The 20,274-nt window shown below is 39.2% G+C and overlaps 1 protein-coding gene across 1 annotated transcript; it reads right to left on the reverse strand.

Moving 5' to 3' along the window:
• Nucleotides 1-962: 962 nt before the first annotated feature.
• GABRA6 (gamma-aminobutyric acid type A receptor alpha6 subunit) lies at nucleotides 963-20,268 on the reverse strand. The gene is made up of 8 exons (XM_008922700.3): nucleotides 20,224-20,268; nucleotides 18,775-18,995; nucleotides 18,590-18,672; nucleotides 17,869-18,012; nucleotides 17,292-17,444; nucleotides 13,254-13,513; nucleotides 4,965-5,225; nucleotides 963-1,624 (listed from the first exon to the last, which is right to left on the reverse strand). Exons 1-8 carry the CDS (start codon nucleotides 20,224-20,226, stop codon nucleotides 1,574-1,576), a joined length of 1,176 nt encoding a protein of 391 aa, XP_008920948.1. The 5' UTR covers nucleotides 20,227-20,268; the 3' UTR covers nucleotides 963-1,573.
• Between the last annotated feature and the right edge of the window lie 6 nt (nucleotides 20,269-20,274).

Genomic DNA, 20,274 nt, shown 5'->3' on the forward strand with positions numbered 1-20,274 from the left:
TTCAGCACACTTACAAATCCATCCAAGTGTGCCAGGAACAGCCAACTGAAAACGTGGCACATCTGTGCAAACAATGGTTATTGTTGACTTGAATCCCTAAATTGTCCATCTGAGCCCCTCAGTGCTGGAGAACAGGGTGGACAGAGTGATGGCCCCTGTTCAGTGCAGCTCCCACACTGGGAAAAGCTCCTCACTCCTCTGGAAACAGGAGGAGGAAAACAACTGGAGCTGGGACATCACACAGCTACCACTGGGACAGTGCCAATAACAGTCCATGCCTTACTGCACTTCATTGGTCATCCTGTAAATATTTTTTCACAGGGATTAAGATGCTTTTTTAGACAAAGCAAAAGACCCTGAATATCCTGAATCCATGTGTCATTTTATTATTTTATTTTACTAAAATTAATTTCAAAATAGAACAGAATCCTTAATTTTTATTTGGCTGCATCTAAAACTTCTTTGTGTGCTTCTGACTCCTACCAATGACCATTACACCTGCAATAAAACAGGTTTGGGACTGATTGGATTAGGCATATGTTTTCTGATCACATTTAAAGAGGGATTATGGAGATGAAGGGTGAACGAAGAAAATCTGTGGCTGTTTGTGTTGAGAATGACAAAATATTATTACCTTCAAACTCTGAATATGCTGACACTACTTTGGCTCTGGAAAACATTTCTAGGGAGCTTGCTACAGGCAATTCAGTAGAATCAGCTGCTAAATGCAGCTTGTTCCTTAACCAGCTATCCAGAGCTGCTTCCAGGCAGCTCCCTGGAGCTGGAGCCTTGCATGCAGCTTGATGGGGAGCTGCATCTTTCTGTCTATTCAGCTTTAGACCTTGAAAGCTCCCTGACATCTCAGTCCTGCATTTCCAGATCTTGCTGAGCAATTGCTTGTTCTCAGTCTGGTTGTGCTGCCGTGGTCACTCCCAACAGGAACAGTCACCCCATGGTGAAGCACACAAAAAATACCTTATGTTTCCTTTTCTTCTTAGATCTCATTCTTTATAAATATGATCTCAAATTAAAGATTAAAATGAAATAAAAATAAATAATCATTAATCTTTTACATAAAAAGATTAAAACATTATGGAACTGCAGCTCCTTTTCATAGGATTTCTTTCCAACAGTATTTTGGGTCAATGTCAAGTGATGGAAATCAGTGCAACTCCCAACCATTTCAGAATCAGGCTCCTTTTAGCAATCCTTATTCTATATAAAAAAACCCAACCCAACAAATCCTTTTACTGATGCTTTATATCGATGTAAATGTTCAACTGTTTGCAACAGTTTTAGAACAAATGCACATTCTTTCCTTTGACAATCAAACAAAACAATTTAAGGAGAACTTCTGTAGTAGAATCACTGTAAGAAATCTTAAGAAAGTATCGTTAGAACCCCAAGACGTTTGCAGCTCTTGATTTGTCCAGAGTTTGCATCCAGGTGATGTCCAATATAAATATTCCCTGTTTGAAAATGGAGAGCACCTGTGGACTGACAGACAAATCTTTTGAAATCTCTTCAACCCTCTGAGACCTCGAGCGATTTCCTTGAAATCTGGAGTTGTTCCTCAGTTGGACTGAGGGTCATTTCGGAAATGCATTGCAGAAGGTTCAAAAAACTGCAAGACAAGTTTAGAGAGAAGGTTAATTATGGGTTGTTACCAACTGTTAACAAAAACTGGGCAAACCAACAAACCCATGTGATTTCTGACTCGCAGCAGACTTAAAAGAGAACTGCATGACAGGGGAGAATCCTCTTAGAATCTGATGCTCGTTGCCTGGCTCATCAAAGCTCAGTTAAGTGTGTATGGAAATGGCTGTTTCCCTGAACTTTATTTTGCAAGTGTTTCAATTGAAACATGATATAACAACACATCCTGCCAGCTTTGTGGATAACAACATATCAGTCAAATACTGTTCCAGTTCTCGTTTCTTTCTGGTTTTTTCTCCCCACTTGCCATCATCAGCATCTCATCTTCCTCAGCTGCTCACCTAACTCTCCTCCTGCCATCATACTGAGTTCTCTGTGTCCAAAGAATACCCAGGACTCAGCACATTTAGCCCAGTTAGTGAGTTTGTATCTTCCTCTGCTCCCAAACAAAAAGGTGGCCTCTGCTTGTTTCTCTGTGGTTTATCATCAAAAGTTTAAGATCATCTCCCTCTTTAGTGTCATTCACTCCTTCATTCCAAGTTTTATTACATGAAAAAGTGTAATATAATGTTACATGTAAAAATTAAGATAGATAGATTTAGAAATAAGATGTGTAAGATCATGTGAAAACATCATATGCATTGTGAATTACATGGCAGAGAAGTACTTGTAGTCTTCTCTTTAAAAGGGGACTCTTTGCATCCTAAATCAAGCAAATTTTAAAATAAACTAAGTGTGCAATTCACCTACCAAGGTCACCATCATAAATTAGTATTCAGCTGAAGGATTAAGCAAGATTTAAAACAAAAAAGCAAAGCCAAAATATACTGTATGACAAAATAAAAATCTAGAACAACTTCTTATTTTTCAGAAAGGTTTGTTCTCCTTTCAACAACTTTTCATTTGGCTAATTTAGACAAATGTGTCTTGTTTGCTACTGTATAGCTGTTGGGTTTGGGAATCTCCACAATGACAGACTTTGGTGAATAATGTTCTGCTCTCCAAACTAAACTAATCAAAATCCTGGAAAGCTGCACTACAAGAACTGGTTATTTCAATGATTTTTTCCCCATTTTGTTTTAAACAAAAGCCACAGTAGCTCAGTGAAAAAAGCGAAGATATATAGATCTATATAGATATACAGATATATATTCAATTTACTTGAAATACCACACAAAATGTGCTTTTTAAATTGAATAAGCTGGATAATACTGTAACTATATTTAATCTATTGGGCTTGAGGGAGCCAGAAATTAAGTTGAACTGCCCTTGAACATGCCATGCTTTGCTCACCTAACTTTTGTATCTCCTCTGCTTGACTAGAAAGGCTTACTTATTTTTAGTATGTTTTTAAAGCAAAAAAAAAATCCTAGTTTTCCTTTTAAGTAACAACTGGTAAAGTGATACAACATATTGATTTAGAAACCTAGCAGTGTATATCACAATCATTATTAGTTACAAATGAGTACATAAACAGGAAAATATAATTTATGAAGAAGAGCCTGATCAACATTTTACATAATTGTTTACATTCTTCATAATTCCAAACACCCCAGCTGTCAATACTTCTCTCTTTTCTAAATGTTGCTGTTGGATTTCTGTCTTTCTATGATGCTACTACAGAACATAATTTCTGAGCTTCTGAGCATATTTGTGAGCTTGCAAAGTAGCATTTAAAAATATTTATAGTCAGCACTTTGTCATAGACTTTTCAAGTATTTTCAAAGGCTAGTTCTAATGTAACTATTAATATACAAGGTTTAGTGTAAATATTTCCTCACTACCAGGGGAAATGGCAACTGTGTTCCAAATATTTCTAGCTGCAAAGTGTGAAGGCTGAATGGAGTCCCTGGAGAGCACTGGGCCAGCTGAGGAGCCAACCCCTGCCCAGGAGCTGCACGGTGCTCATGAGCTGCTCGCTCCTGCCCTGCTCTGCCTCACGGCAGGACTTTGCACTCGCAGTCGGGATTTTAGCAGCAGGGTCAGTAACTCTGGCACAAATGCTGAATTTATCACTGGCCGCGTTTGGAGTGGCCAGGAGTTGGCAGCTGTGGCCTCTCGAGAGAGACATCTGCAGGAAGGTTTGGCAGAGGCAGTGCCTGCCACCTTCCTGCCCTCCCGATTCCCCAAAGCTGCCAGGCAGCAGCTCCAGCTCTGAGACAGCATTTCCCACGGCACACTGGGGCAACAATCGGCCAAATCAGGGGCTGGGAGCCTCTGCCTCGGCAGAGCCAACGTGCCCCAGGCACCTGCTCAGCGCTGTCCTGGGCCCCTTGACCTGCAGCACCTCTGGGCTGTCTCAGACATTGCCCTCAGCTTCCCCCTGGGCCAGGAGATGAAGGTCCAGCCCCACCAGCACTCACCCACAGCTCTCCAGCCCCTGTTCGGATTGATGTGGGGACTTTGTGCATTCAGTGCTATCTAAATACCCTCATTATCTCTCTAGCTGTCCTAAATAAAGCTAAATGTACCAATCATATTGACTGCAATGTACAGGGAGATCCAAAAACTCTATGGCAACGAGGCAAATGAATGTATTTTTTACCAAGGAAATGGGAAACCATTAACTGTGTTTAGGCAAAAAGGGAAAAATTAGAGATTTAAAGCGTTAAAGACTTAATGGCTAATCACTGACTGATTATTCTAGACATGCCCAATTTGCAGGGCACACATCTCTTCTGGACCTTATGGATATCTCTCTCTACCTGATTCAAACAAACTTAAGCAAAGAATTTAACAGCTTTATCTGCATAAAACAGTGCAGTTATATGAAAAAAATAGGGAAAATCAACATTAACATGTATAAAACCAGGGATTCTCGATTCACAAACTTTATACTGCAGTTATTAATCTTTCATACCATGCATAAGAAACTTTTTTGGGGAGACTTACTGTACTACCATACTGAGAAAACTTTAGGATATTAAAGTTCTTATCTCCTTCACTGCATTGCTTCAAAAGATAGTTCTACCATTCCTTACTGCACACAGGTAAAGAAATAGAAGAGTTAAGATGAATTTGTTTGCCAAGAATGTCATCACAGATTGTCTTACACAGCATGTTGTGCTCAGTGCCACGTGGCTGAGAGCTGAGGGTTTGCATTTGCCCTCCTCAAGCAGCCCCTGTGCTGTGCTGAGGGCCACAGCTGCTCCAGGGCTGCAGGCCAGGCTGCTCTGTCAGAGCAAACCTTCTGTGATTCCTCAGAAAGGAATCATTGCCTGGAGTCACAGGAGTACATGAACAGTTGAAATCATATTGGCCAAGTAAACATACATTATAAACAAGTATTCAGAAAATTAACTACTCACTTCCATGGTGTCTTTTGAAAGATAAACCACCCAGTACACCAGGTTGAATCCTGCAAATGCCACTGGAAAGAGGATCCTGGAATACTGGTCTATTTTACTGGCACCTCCAATAGCTGGTGGCTGTGGTGGGGCAGGTGGAGGCACAGACACTGCCTGACACTGGGATGCAGTATTTGATATTATGCTGGGTTCAGGAGACTGCTCTGCCTGAGATGTTACAGAGTTTACTCGCTTCTTCAGGTTAGAGTTGGAGTCAGAATGCTGTGGAAGAAAAGAAGAAAGAGGGGAGAGGAAAAAAAAGGGTTATTTTTGGATACAGAGTCTTAGGTTTTGTGATCATTAGGCTTCTTTCCATCTTTTTACTCAACTTTCTGATTTTATCATTGCTTCTCTGCTATAGTGCAACCTAAGGAAATCACAAAAATACTGCAAATATACAGAGGTATGTTTGTGGCCTAAGGCTTTGCTGGGAAAACAGGACAGAATATGTGCTTTTCATATTTTTAATGTAGTAATACATGGAAGCTACAAGAGAGAAAAAGAAAAGATGGAGCTAAATGGAGAGGAAGGTAATGATGCATCTAAGTTCCAATATATTGGTATGACTGAAGTTTATGCAGATATGGGTGAAGTTTAAACAAGATAACACACATGGCTGGCTCAAGCAGAGTCTTCCCTGTGTGAACTCAGGGATAAGCTCAGTAAACACCCTCTGAATGAAGTCGAGCTGTCACACAAGAACTACAAAATTGCTGCACAAAAGGCAATGGAGTAACTGTACAGGTGCTGAAGACATGAATGTTAAATTGTCGTGTTGTTTTTTCTAGGATGAAATTTCCTTTTCAAATATATCTCATGATTCCCACAGCGTTTCCATGCATTTGACTGAAGACAAATGTACTTAACTGTAATGGGGCAATTTTTATTTTCATTTATGGTAAAATGAAACCAAATGACTCCCATATTTTGTGCAATATTCATAGCCAGGTTCAATTATTCTCAGAAAGCTGCAAGAAAACTCCTATGAAAATCCAGCCAGAACTCAGGAACATTTAGAGCTTACCTTTTAGTTACTAGGTTCACAAGTATATTCATTATGTACATCTGTTTTATTTGTGGCCAAGTTGCCAGTATTTTACTTTCACAAGAGTAGAAGTAATAGGTTTCTTCCTTGCAGAAATGGTTTAGGAACAGGGTCTGCCACAGGCTCCAAGCCTAATGGATATCAGTTGCCCACTTTCACAGAAGTGTCAAATAGGAGAAAAATTTCAAAAACCTTGCTCCCACTGCCATATCCCAGGACTGCCATTAGTGGATGTGTGGAAGCAGCCAAAAGATTCATCTGATGGTTGAGAAAATACAGATGAATGCCAAGAGTGTTGAGTTGGTTTTTATTGTTTCAATGAGGTGCTGTGGGGTTCTAACAGTTCTTGTTTTGATGGGGTGCTGTGGGGTTCTAACAGGTATTGTTTTGATGGGGTGCTGTGGGGTTCTAACAGTTCTTGTTTTGATGGGGTGCTGTGGGGTTCTAACAGTTCTTGTTTTGATGGGGTGCTGTGGGGTTCTAACAGGTATTGTTTTGATGGGGTGCTGTGGGGTTCTAACAGGTATTGTTTTGATGGGGTGCTGTGGGGTTCTAACCCAGAGCGACAGAAATCGCTCAGGCTCTCAAACACAAAGCTAACATACAACAGTTTAGTTGAGCTTGAGCCTAAATCTTTGTTAATAAAGAACTGAAAAAAATCACTTCCTGGATTATTGATGAAAAATCACACAACATACAGATATTCTTGGGTTAGATAAGTAGCTTTTTTGGTCAGCAGAACTTGATGGCCAAATGACTGAAGCAGGTGAGGGAAGTCTTAGACAACGTAAATAACTGGCAATATAACAGCACAGACATCTATAGTAAAATGGAAGGGTAACATTTGAATGGTTTTAAGGTAGAAAAGTGCTGTTAGATATGCAATGTCCAAAGGCATTCTTTGGGAGTGATTTAATGACAAGCATTCACTTAAATGTACTCCACTGTCAGCATTTCTGGGATTTATCTTGCAGGATTTCGAAGCATGGGAACAGATTTTGGGCAATCAGATAAATGACTGAGTCACTAAAGGGAAAAGCAGCATTTTCTGAAATACATTGCCTACCCTTGTACTTGGGCCACGATTTCTAAATAACAGACTAACCTAATACACCTGGTGTCCCCTGGATGATTTAAAATATAGTTATAACAGGAATTATCCTTTCAGCAGTCAGTGTTACTGTCAGAGAATCAGAACAAGGGACGTTGCTACAACATGAGCTCTGCTCATGGATGAATGGACTGGTATCCAACTAAAATTAGGGAGAGATGATTTTAGTCTGAATAAAAAGAGAACAACATTTTATTTGAAAAAAAAAAAAAGGTACTTTTTCTGTATTTCTCTCTCTTACCTATTGCCCTTCTTCTTCCCCTACAACCCATCACCACTTCCAACATTATATGGTTGTTGCCATGTTTGGAATGGTGTTTAACAGCATTCCTGCTCTGGGGCTGTGCCTATCTGGAACACAGAGGTTTGGGGTTGTATTTTCCAGTAACACAGCAAGAAACAGAGCGATTTAAATAGGGGATGATCTCCAGATGTGTCACAGGAACAGAAAGAGGGTTATCCATGTCCACTTGCACTAATCAGAACAATAATCCCTCTCTCACACAGACACACTGAGCTGTCTGGCTGCTCCCAGTCCAGTTGCTGCCCTGTCTGCCTGCCCTGCTTTGAGCTGAACTGGACAAACTGGGAGGTATCTTGGCTTTCACTGTACTGGGGAATAACTTCATCTTTGTGGAGAATAAGTGGTTCCAAAAAATGTAAGTGTTAAGGTGAATTTTAGCCCTTCTAGTCCTACAATATTGTGGTATAAGGTGGGTCAAATTCTGCTCTGGGTCATTCAAGCATGAATCAGTGATGGAGTTAATAGTAAGTAGAACAGATGTAGCATATGGTCTGTGGATGATGTTCAGTACTGAGCATATTTAGAATGTGGAGGTAGTAAAATCTTTGTGATCATTTGAATAGGCACTTGAAAAAGTGTAATCCTGATTGGTATTTTATTTATATTTATTAAATCCCATTCTTATAGAAGGAGGGTTGCTATAAAAGGAGGATTATCTGAATGTGATTCCATCTCAAGAAAAACCCTAAGCAGTTCTTTACACTGTCTTTAACACTCTTGTGTTCCCATACAGCAACTCAGGGTCAAGTGTATTTTCTTGTGTACCACTATGAAGGATATGGAATTCTAAGTCCAAATTTCTCTCCCACATGTAATGAAGATGTTTCTCAGTATGGTAGCTGACTGTAGACCAGACTTGCTGCCCCAGAACCACAACTCATATATTTCATTGGAATTCACTACAGTTGAGTTCTGAACACCAGCTACAGTAATTTTTCTGCTATATTTAGATTTAACTTCTCCTTTTGACAAAGATTACCCACAATAACATCATGAAACATTAACAGAGAAAATGGCAGTGAACAGCTTATTTTGCATAGTTCCCAGAGCCAATCCCTCAGAAAGTAAGGAGTGTGTTCCAGGAGGCTGAAGAGTGGCACAGTGTCATAATGAAATATTGGCTTTGCTGAAGTCACTGAACCCCAAGGCAGAGCAGTGCTTTGGCACTCCTGTGGAATGTTGGTCCCCTCAGGCAATTAAACTTGCCAGTGTCTCTGCCCACCCAGTGACACAGAACAGATTGCCAGGTCCTTGTTTAGTGTGACCCCAGAACACTGGGCTAGACAAAGCCTGGCATATCTGAGGTCTGTAAGGCACAGTCTGCCTTCTATTAAGCTTTTGCAGCCAAGCAATCCCATCCCCTGGAAAACCCACAAAGCAGTCTCATCTTGTCCATAAAGATGCTGCTCCTCCACAACTCTCCTCAGTACCATTAGAACTTGCTTACTCTCAGAATATCTCAGGAGGCTTTCAGCAAATTTCTTGGCTTCCAGATTTCAAAAAATACAGCATATATAACGAGGAGTAAACAGAATTCTTTGTCTGTCTTCTCTGATTTTGATGTGGATGGTAACTGTGATTTATGAATGCACTTTGTTCTTATGTTTCTTTCCCTCAAGAGATTTCTATAATTCATATTTGTAGAATTCTCAGCTCTTCTCTGTTGCTTTGTACTGCAAATACATATTCTCACTATCAGTTTAGTTTATGATCTAACAGTATCTTAAATATGCAACTCAGATACTGGCTAACTTTAAACAAATTAATATATCTATGTCTTCACTTGTCTCTCTTTTACTCACTCACATCTCTTTTTCCTGGCAGCAATGCAGTAAAATATACTCTAAACATTTAGATAAAAATAATGGGTTATTTTCCTTTTCTTTATAATTTATTGGATTAAAAATATTGAACTTTGCTAATGTCAGAAAACATACACACAAAAAACCCAACCTAGAACCAAAACTCAATGCCTGTAAAGGGCAGAATGCTAAATTAAACACATAACATCCTTTGTCTCTGCTCATCAGTAGATACAGTTTGAGCAGTTTCAAACATTTGTATGACACACATGACAGCACATGCTAATGACTCAGATCCCAAAGAGGGAGATAACATGGATTAGCCCCTCCATCCAACAGTGGGATCTGTAAAAACTGCTCAGCTATTGAACAATCCACATGCAGCATCTTGCAGCAGGAAAGTCCATCACATTATGTAACATCATCTTTTGGCCATGCCTGAAGGTACCTCATTCTTTACAGTCCTGTGCAGTTTCAGCATCCATCTCCTGACAGACAATCATTATAACCCCTAATTTAGACATTCCTTTGCATATCCCATCTGTGGGATCTGATTCAAAAGATGTCTGTTGCAAACATCTATAAACAGTGTCCTGCACAATTAAAAGCTGACTATAGTTTAGAAGTCATTAACAGCCCTAGCTTTAGGCATCTCTTTAGGAAATTTAGGTTCCCTTTGCTAGAAATATTATGAGGAATAACATGCAGATTGGTTTTCATCATATTTTACCTTAGTAAAAGGGTTAAATTACTTAGGTTAAATAACTCACTTGGAGCATGGGAAAACCATGTTCAAATTCTTTCTTAACCTTCAGGGCCTGAAATTCATCTTTCTCAAAATCTAGCCTAACCACCAGGTAAAGGTGATTAGGGGGAGAGGCTGTTACCTTATTATTTCAAAGCTATTTTACTTTGCATGGAAAATCTAGGGGTTTTCCATGCAAAGCAGAGGCAGAAAACATGACTTTGAAACATCTCCCCTGTCCATTGGACTAAAATTGCTGCCCCGTAAAGCAGGTGCACATGAAGGACAGCAGAGACTGGAGCCATCGTCACCCTCTTTGCAGTGGCATGTGCTGTGGCAGAGTCTCTTCCTAACATTCATTTGTAGCATACTGGAAAAATCATATCACTGCTACAGAGCCCCTCTGCTGTCAAACTATATTTTTCTGTGAAACAGATTTAAATGTTCAGAGTCACATTTGGCTCTTAAATCTATCAGTGTCTGTCCAAAACAATCCCTGTCTTTACCTTTACTTTGCAAAATTTCTGCAGCATAGAGAAACTGCTTCAAGTGTCTAAATGAGACACAATTACACAAACAGCACTAGAGAGGTTTCTTTGAGGTTTTTTCCATAATTTAACTTACTTAATTTTGTTCTCACTGCTTCCCTGGAAAAAAGTACTGGGATTAGACTTCAGTGTTGAACAAAAAAATGTTGAAATCAAGTTAATCTTTTCTTTTTCCTGTTTTGGAGTGTGATATCAGCTACTTCTACATCTTCCTTACTGCTCTGCACTGGCTTTGTCAATCAGACAAATATTTATCTCAGGCAGAACCAAATAATCAGCATCTACTTTTTTTGTTGGGATGACAAAAAGTCAATATAATTGAAAGTTGCTGTTTGTTTTTAACAGTCTACCTGATGATCTGATAATTGTGAAGGAGCAGGAAGGTCTCCCTAATTTGATGGAAAATGCCATGTTCTCAGTCAAGACTTTAATGCATGTAGCTGTTTCTAGGATGATCTCATACAGGGTGCTTGATAATCCAAAGAGAAGCTCTCTCCCTTAGTTATACTAGAACACTCATTAAACATATTCAATATATTCTGATGTAATTAAGGAATTCTAAATCCTCTACACCAGTGACATATGGCTGCTCTGCAGTTGGCCAGGGTTCTCAAAGAAAATGAGAATCCTTTTCTGCCCAAGCCATGTTATTTTGAAGCACAGGGACAAGGCTGTGGGGAGAAGGAAGCTCTCCCAGAGGGATTTCCCTGCTCTGTGCTGTTTTCTGTTAAAACAAGAGGTCTTTCAGAAAATAACTGGGAATCAAGCTGTTACAGGGTGGTAATCTTTTGTCTTTTAAATGTAGTCTCTCACATGGAAAGGATGTCTTTTGATCCATGGGGTGTATTCCCTGACCACCTCACAAAGCATTACTCCAAATGGTGCACTCCAGAAAGTGTCACCAATTCCCTTCTCCTGCAACTTCCAGTATTGGGATCTTCCTGGATAAAGGAAGCCATAGTGATGAAACAATAAGATTGATACAGAAAATTTACATTTGAAATGGGTTAAAAAGCTAACTGTCATTGTGGTTTTTATATATATATAACACCTTTGGGTTTGACGTGCTGAAACAAGCTTGGCCACCACCTGAATAAACACAGGGTTGTGTCAGGGGCCAGCTGACTCCTCAGCTTGTTGCCATTGGGTTTTGCAGTGGAACACCCCTAGGTTTGTGTTTCACACAGGCCTTGCCTGCAGCTGATGAGCAGAGCAAGCCAAAGCCTGGCTCAGTTAACTGAGGTCAACAGAGAGGCTTTCCTGGAGCCAGCCCAGGCCTGCTGGGCTGGGAGCACTTGGATGATCTCAGCCAGACCACTGTCCCTCCTCCAAACCAGCACAGGTCAGCCAGTGCACCAGAGCTGCTCCTGCTTCCATTAGTACAGGAGAGCAGGATTTGGGCTTCTGACATCTTTCTTTCCTGAGTGTACAGACTTTTTTACTACTGTGTGAAAAATTCTGTATATTCAAATAAAGCAATATTTTAAATAAAATTAACTAGACTGAAGGGGGAAGGAGGGTGCTTCATAGTATTTTGAAATATTTTTGATTAAAATATATAAAGATTTTCTTTTTTCCTTTCTGCATTTATATATTTAATGAAAATAAAATTAATTTCTTTCTTATGGCTTATAATGTCTTAATTTCTTTTCAATATTAATACCATTATAAGCAAAATACAACATGGCTTACAAGCATAATGCTTCCCAGTTGAAGTGAAGAGCATTTGTTCTAATGAGCACCAGCAGCAAGATGCTGTGGAGCTTTGGTTTTGCTATTATATGGAACATATCAATTATGAGTTTAATGGTCTGAATGTACCTAAATGTACTTTAACTGCTGTTTATAAGAAAATGTGGAAACATGACTATATGGTAAGGTGGTGTCCTGATACAGGCATCTCTTAGATTGACTTCTTTATTCGTTATAGACTCAGAGGTTTTGCAAAAGGTCATTCCAATTCTGTTATTCCTCTAAAAATGGAAATTGTTGTGGTAGTAAAACTGATTTTGAAACAGGAGGGCTATAGTGATAAATATATTAACATATGTTGAGAAGCAGCATTCATTACTTAGCCTGAGATGTAAGGAATAATATTTACAGGCAATTCTGACATACTTTTTTTTGATACTAGAAAGACTTCCTGTCTTTCGCATGTTCTAAAATCTATCCTTAATTTATGCTTTTTTTCCCCAAGCTTCCACCAACACAGATTTTTAGAGAAGTAACAGATGCCAAGTTTATGTAAAAGCTAATTACCCATCTTCCAGATGACCCACTTATGGTATGTACTGTGTCTGACAGTGATCCCATAATCATCTGGCCAAGGCACATGCTCCTTCCATTGTACACTCTCCTACAAATTCTGCAGACTTTCTGAGAACCACACTTGCCTGACCACACACACTGCCTACAGCATTGCTCAAGAGAAGTATTATGGATAACAGTCTAATGACTTTCCTTAAGTATCTTACCAAATAAACATCTCTAGTAAATCATATCGCAGATTTAAATAAACAGTATGAATAACTTAAGACTTTTCATTTTCTTGAATAAGCACAGGGTCTGTGATAATCAGACACGATCTGGTTACATAATCTGTTTCAGGTTAAGATCACTTTAATATTGTTTTGCATTCACTACTTCAGCTGCCTCTTCCTATATGATGCTTATTATCAGAAAAGCAAGCAATTACCGAGACAATCTCGTCCTCTGCCGGTACAGTCGCTGCCGATAGTGCTGCTGCCAGTGCTGCTGCCCTGGCTGCCTTCCTCAGTGCTCTCTGAGCCTGAAGGTTGGTAAAGTAGTTGACAGCTGCAAACTCAATAAGTGCAGAGAAAACAAAGGCAAAACACACGGCTATGAACCAATCCATGGCGGTGGCATAGGACACCTTGGGCAAAGAATGGCGTGCGCTGATGCTGAGAGTGGTCATTGTTAGAACCGTAGTGATTCCTTGAAAACAAGAGAAAGAAAATGGGGGCATTAGAACTTTGCTTCAGCCCTGCTACTCCTAAATTCATATATATGCAAAAAAACCCCCAATACCTTTTTTGTTTTAGCTGTCATCCTACGTACTAACGAACTAACAAGTATTAGTATTTTGTATTCCTAAATAACTCATCCATACTGGCTTCAGCATCTGAAAGCTCTGGACAAACTTCCTTAATACATCAAGCAGACTGAAAGTTAAGATAATGACATTCTACACTGTGCAGCTTCTTTGAACTGTGATAAACGTGGTTATAACAAAATTCAGGCTCAAAATAGGGAGGATGCTGTCCTTGAGGGGTGGGTAAGTGAATGTTTCACAGAAATGCAGATTCGCACACTGCCATTCCCCAGCAGCGATCCTCTCTTCTCCTGTTGTTGTACAAGACACATCATGGCTTACAGAACCCTCATTGATTCAATCAAATTCTGCATTAAAAACAGTTGGAGCCTCTGATCCAAATATTTCAAGTAATAGGAGTTTGGTCCCCTGAGCTGTTGGCTTTAATCATTGGATATGTTTTTTAAGATTCACTAACAGTATCAGGATTTGAAATCCCTGTTGTTACAGATATGGAAGGACAGAAAAGCTACTTCTCTAGAGCTGCTTATCTATTTTCACACAACAAATCTGGTCATGTAGCTCATGGGCCCCATGGAGTTCTTCACAGGAATTCATGAATTTATTCCTTCTGCTTTGGAGTGTACAGCATTAATAATGTAGGAAATATACTTACTTCCCACTGCTGCCTGATACAGGAAAAAATGCAAGAACAAACTCATTCATTAACATACAAGCCTCTGTGACTCATATTTACTCATAATTATGCCTGCTAGGATGTGAAAACGGTGGGTATTTAAAGACTGTAAGGTGGAGAATATCCCCTTCTGCTCTTTTCTGCAGTTGGGAAAGGGTAGGTGGGAAAGTAAAAGATGTTACAATGTCATGTTGTGCTGATGAATCAATATGCTATGGATGATGCTCAGTGGAAGGGATGCAGTGTCATAGCATATTGCAGCATCCCTACTTACTATTTTCAGAGTTTTTCTGCAACTCTTTCACATGATCCAGCTTGTCAGCTGTCTGAGGTGAGCTATGTCCTAATGCCATTACTTAATATGTTTTAATGAAACACAAAGAGGAGATATAAAAACAAGTAGGATTTCTACTTCTCCCAAATCTGCCAGACTCATTCTATAATATCAATACAGGCGTGTTGAGCTGTATTTCAATTTCAGAAGTCCAGAGGGAACTTTTCAATATGATGTGTGATTAGATTAGAATCTGTCCATGTGCTAGTTAGCAATAAAATTTATATACTCTGTGTCTGAATAAAAACTTACTGCAGCAGGAATTTAACTTAGGAATAGGTCTCCTATTCTATTACAGATCTAGATAAGAATTCGCTCGCTGTGGACTGAATATTGATGACAGGCTCTGCACTGTGGAAAACTACTTTATCAAACTGAATACCGAATTACTGTTGGTAAACTCTGCAGCTGATGATTGTTTACCCTTGTCTTCACACTCCGAACACTTCTTGGTAAGTTTTGAAGAATCTGTTACATAATGCAAACACTGAAACCTGATAACTGCCATCCATTTTAGAGGTAAATAGAGTCACTAAATTATTTTGTTCTGAGAAACTGGTTTGGGCACATCACCGGTATTCTACTATTTTCTCTTCTCTCAGTTTTGGAACTTACAAGTAAAAATGAAAATTTGTAATTCAACTGTTTGCAATATGATGCATTTTAAACCTTCTCTATTTTAAACTTTTCCTTTTTTCCCCCAAAAAGACTGAAAGTCTTTTTTGTCAAAAGGAATTTGCCCTCTTTTCCTTAGATGAATGTATTCAGAATCCATGGGATTCTGAATGAGTAAGGACTATAAATTCACAGTGTGCCTGGGAGAACTGCAAATGGAATAAGGATTCAACTATTCTTTTAAAATGCCAACATGACTATTTTCCACAATACTGAGAAAGTATCTATTTTACTATTTTCATAAAATATTTTCTAAGTCCATATTTACTTATTTACTCTTCAGTATGAAATGTAAAAACTGTTATTCCAGGGTTTGGAGTCTTTATGGAATAATTACCAAATCAGCTACAGACTTATTTGCACATTAGTTCAAGCATATAGAACTGACTTCCACTGCCCAGCACCTGGCAAATATATTTTACTCAAAATGTAGAGAATGCAACTGTAGAGTCCAGAGATGCACAACAAAGCCAACACAAAGCCAAATCAGGTAGCACCATGTTCAGTGCATAAACCTCCTACATATGTATTTTATGCTTCAGTTGCAATAAACATCCTTGAAAATCTACTGCCCGATATTCTGTCATTGTAAGCACTTAAAAAAATCCCCAATTGGCAGAAAATAATACTTGTAAGTGCCTAATGATGCCAAACTGCATCCCTATGCCCAACAGGAATTTCAAGAACAAAAGTGTTGATCTTCCTTCAGAGGCACCTGAAGAAGTTGTGTTCACTTAGCTTTCCAAACAGTTTGCAATGCTTTTATGAATATCATTTCATGCAGGTAGGAAATACCAATTGACTGAAATCAATTTATACAAATCCTGTAACCTGCTAAGTACAATTATAGGCTCATTATGAATTATGAGACTTGCATCATTTATGCTTAGAGAACTTATTGATGCTTTTTGTCACTGAAGACAAGTCTCACAAAGAGACTTTTTGCATAGAAATACTGGGTTAATAGAAAATAGGGTTGCAAAATATGTACATGTGGGTAGTGGATTCATGAAGTTTCTGACAAGTTTTATTATTTTTGCTTAGTATTTTTATTTTTGTTTTTAGAGAAATAACAGCTGTGAGTGAAAGTCTGCCCCTTATCAACAAATGTAGTTTCAGAGCAGCTCAGTATTGAAGGGGGGGAGGCTGTCAAATTTAATAGCAGACCCCACACTAAAAATTAAGGAGACTCCCAGCTTTAATTCAAAGCACTGGAAAGACTCGAGCTCTGCCATGGACACTTTACAAGTTGGTGCCACTGAACTGTGTCCATGGAAAGCCCTTCCAGCTGTTCAGATACCTGAGCAGCCAAGGGCAGGGAGCACTCCAGAATGACTGCTCCAGGAGGTACCTTATGGCAGAGAGAATCATTCCATTCCATGGGATTTTTACTTTTTCTTTAAAGTTTTAACACATATTGGTTTCACAAAATGACAGATCCAGAGGACAAAAATTCCTCTTTAAAAAATGGAGAGGTTGACGTTTACTCTGAAATTGTCCCTTCCTGCATAAAAAAATATATTGAAAAGTATCACAAACAAGTCTGGCTGATCAAACATTTTGACTAAAGAATTTTGACCCTCATGGACAGATTGAATATTATTTAGTTTAATTTTAGTATTTACTTTTGTTCACTGAAACCTCCCAGCTGCGTTTCCCAATCCTCACTGGATTACAGTATCTGATACAAAGGATTCAATACAGTGAATGAAATGAATGATAAAGGAACAAAACACAAATACCAGCCACGGTTCTTGCTGGAACAGATTCTTTGTTGATCCAAAACACAACTTGAGACAGGACTACAGTCATGATGCATGGAATGTATGTCTGAATGAGATAGTAGCCTATTTTCCTTTGAAGATGGAAATAGAGCAGCTGAAGGGAATATTCGCCTAAAACAAACAAGCAATGAAAGGAATGAATGAATGATACATGTGATGCTGAGCTGTTCAAAGACCTCAGTGCAGCATACCAAAAACTGTTCTGGCTGGAACAGACTCCTTGTTAATCCAGAAAGACACCTGAGAAAGAATGACTGTCATAATGCATGGAGTGTAAATCTGTATCATGAAGTAGCCCATCTTCCTTTGCAAGTGGAAATAAACTGTCATGATTACATATTCACCTGTTAAGAGACAAATATGTCAGCATTATTTTGGCAACATATGAGTAAACATTATTGGCTTAAACCCAACGTAATATGTTCTGAGGAAATCACTTACAGGCCTCCTAGTGGATAATAAAAATAAGCTGCTTAAAAAAAGGTAAAGTGACCTTATGGAAACAAAGGAGAATAATATTCATTTTTTTTTTCACTGGGGCAGGGAGGCAGGTGGAATTCTTCCAAATCTCATGAAAAGTTCTATGTTTAAAGAGGCCGTATTGAAAAGCTATCTTTTAAGAGACAATGGTTAGTCTATCCAAAGACTTTAGTTTTTAGAATAACAAAAGATAGTTAAACTAATTTGGTTCAATATGAGAAAAACCCTGTAATTTATTTTCAAGATGTGTTTTATAATGTCAGTAGTTCCCACATGGCTCCATCTTACCTGTGTTAGATTTAATTGTTTCACTAGATACAGTTTGTCCTATGAGGTCATACTGGAGAAGACTGGAAGACTCCTGTGGTACTTCTACAGAATGCAGGGGTCCTTTTTTCCAAGTATAAATTATTTCACTTTTTGGATAAGCATCTGAGTTACAGAGGGAAAAATTACCATTACTAATTATGTATTTTCTAAGCAATTGAAAAAATAAGTAGAATAATCCCTTTTGTGGCCCAAATGACTGTAAAAAACATGGATGCTGCTCCTACCATTATTAATGACAAAATGAAAACCCCTCAACAATAAGAGAATGGCTGAGGTGGACCTGATATGCACTAGTTTTGATTTCTTAATTTGCTGTAAAACACATACACTGAGTACCACAGCTCAACTAAATATTTTCAGAATTGATTAACACAGATCTACTACATATTTTCAAAACTGTAAGTAATATAGTTCCTTCTTGAGGGACCAACTTTGACTACTAGATGTATAAAATAATCAACAATAAAATATGCTTCAACAGTCACCCTTCGGTGAATAAGGCCATGTCCTTATGAATGGTCTGATTCTCAGAGGAAAAAGTAGAATTCCAGTATAAAAATATAATACAAAATTTCAGCTATGTCATTAAGTAATGTCTTAGGATCTTACTTCTGATCTTCTCACATACATGTAGACCAGTGTGTTACTATAATGAACTGAGAGGTGCAGACAAACTTACAGCTCCCAAACTTCAGTGGACAAGCATGTCCATCCATAGGGAAGTTCACCAACCGCATGGGACAATCAGCATTAATGGTTAGTCTGGAACACATCAGAGTAGGTGACAATGAAAAAATGGTATGCAGGAACTGCTGATAGAATCAAACATAAAGGTCAACCAAAATCAGAAAAATAGGCTCTCACCTCATTGTGTAAAGAATAGTTCCATTCTGCATAATTCTAAAAAGTTTGTTAGGAGTTGTCATATTATGAGCAATTGATTTTTTTCCATTTCTAAAAAATGTGTCTGGTGTCCAAATTTTACTGACCATTAAATTGTTCAATCTCAAAATTTCAGTTGGCCCACTAAACTTCAACCTCTCATCAGTCCATGTCTGCCGAAAGAAGACATCCATTGTGTATTCCTGTGGAGAATAAAGAGGTGGTTGACTCCTGTGTGGGGGTCAGCAGTCCTGAGTGCCTGTATGAACAGGAACTCCACAACACAACCTAACACACATGCCAATGGCACTTCATTTACTGCTTAAACGCCCAATCCTATTACCATTAAGTAGTTACTAAAAAAAAGTCGTCCATGAAAACATATCCTATTTTCTTATTATTTGAAGAATAGGTAGAAGTGAATCAGTGAGCAGGTAATTTGATATGAGTAAGGAAAAAGACCTCATTGTCCTCTCAGAGATAATGATTTAATTTAAAGTGACTGAGGTCTAAGGAAATACAAATGTCTAATTTGGTATCCTTTCAAAGTACAAACCCAAACTATCAACGTTTAATTGCCAGAAACAAAAAGACTTGCTCAGTCAATCTTCTGCAGTTTCCTTTGGATATTCACAAAGAAAAGACTCATCTGACCGAATCACTTCACAGTAGGATTATGGTGTCAAGTTAATATTAGTCTGTTATTTTTTTTAAGAATTCTTAGTAATATTTTCACAAGCCTTCAGAAAGGAGCTTCCTGCAGAAGTTGCTTAGGAAATGGAGCTAAACCTTTGCTGGGGTTAAGTTTTGTGAGAATGCAAGGTTGTGCCTTCTCTTGGATTGACCGATGAAGAGCTTCAGGAAAACTTTTGGTTATACTCGGAGCCCACAGCTCCGTGCCTGCAAACCGGACTGCTGTTGGAGGGGGTATACAAGGGCAAAACAGCAACTCAAGTCCAGAATGAGAACAGCAATGCCATCCTCACTCCCAGGACACTTTCCTGGGCTGCTGCTGGAATGACAGAGTTCACCCAAGTCTGCAGCTCCCTGAATTTGGGGGCACCCAGCATGGCAAGGGGCAGCTGTCTCCGAAGTGGCACCACTCCCCTGCAGCTGCTCGTAAGGTCGTCTCCTTCCAGGCAGCATTCCTGCAAAACTGTACCGGGCCACAGGTGCTCACAATCTTAGCGGGGTTAACGAGGCGTCTTTAACCCCTGGCCGGTGCCCTCACCCGAGGCTGTGCCCCCCGTGCCCAGCCCAGGCTGTGGCTGCCGGGAAATAGCTGGATGCGGCTCCAGCCAAACTGCTCTGCTGGGCCCTAGAGATTGTCAAGGAGATTAAGCCTCGTAATCTGCTTTAATGACGGTCAACTCAGATGCCACCCTAATGAATCCCGAGAAAAGAGAGCAGGGGTGGCGAGGGGGCCCTTACCATCTCCACGTCGGACACGGGCCCGAAGCTGGTCACGTAGATGTCCGTTTT

The sequence above is a fragment of the Manacus vitellinus genome, unplaced genomic scaffold (assembly GCF_001715985.3).
Source record: "Manacus vitellinus isolate BGI_N305 unplaced genomic scaffold, ASM171598v3 scaffold_51_pilon, whole genome shotgun sequence".
In the NCBI taxonomy this organism is placed as follows: Eukaryota; Metazoa; Chordata; class Aves; order Passeriformes; family Pipridae; genus Manacus; species Manacus vitellinus.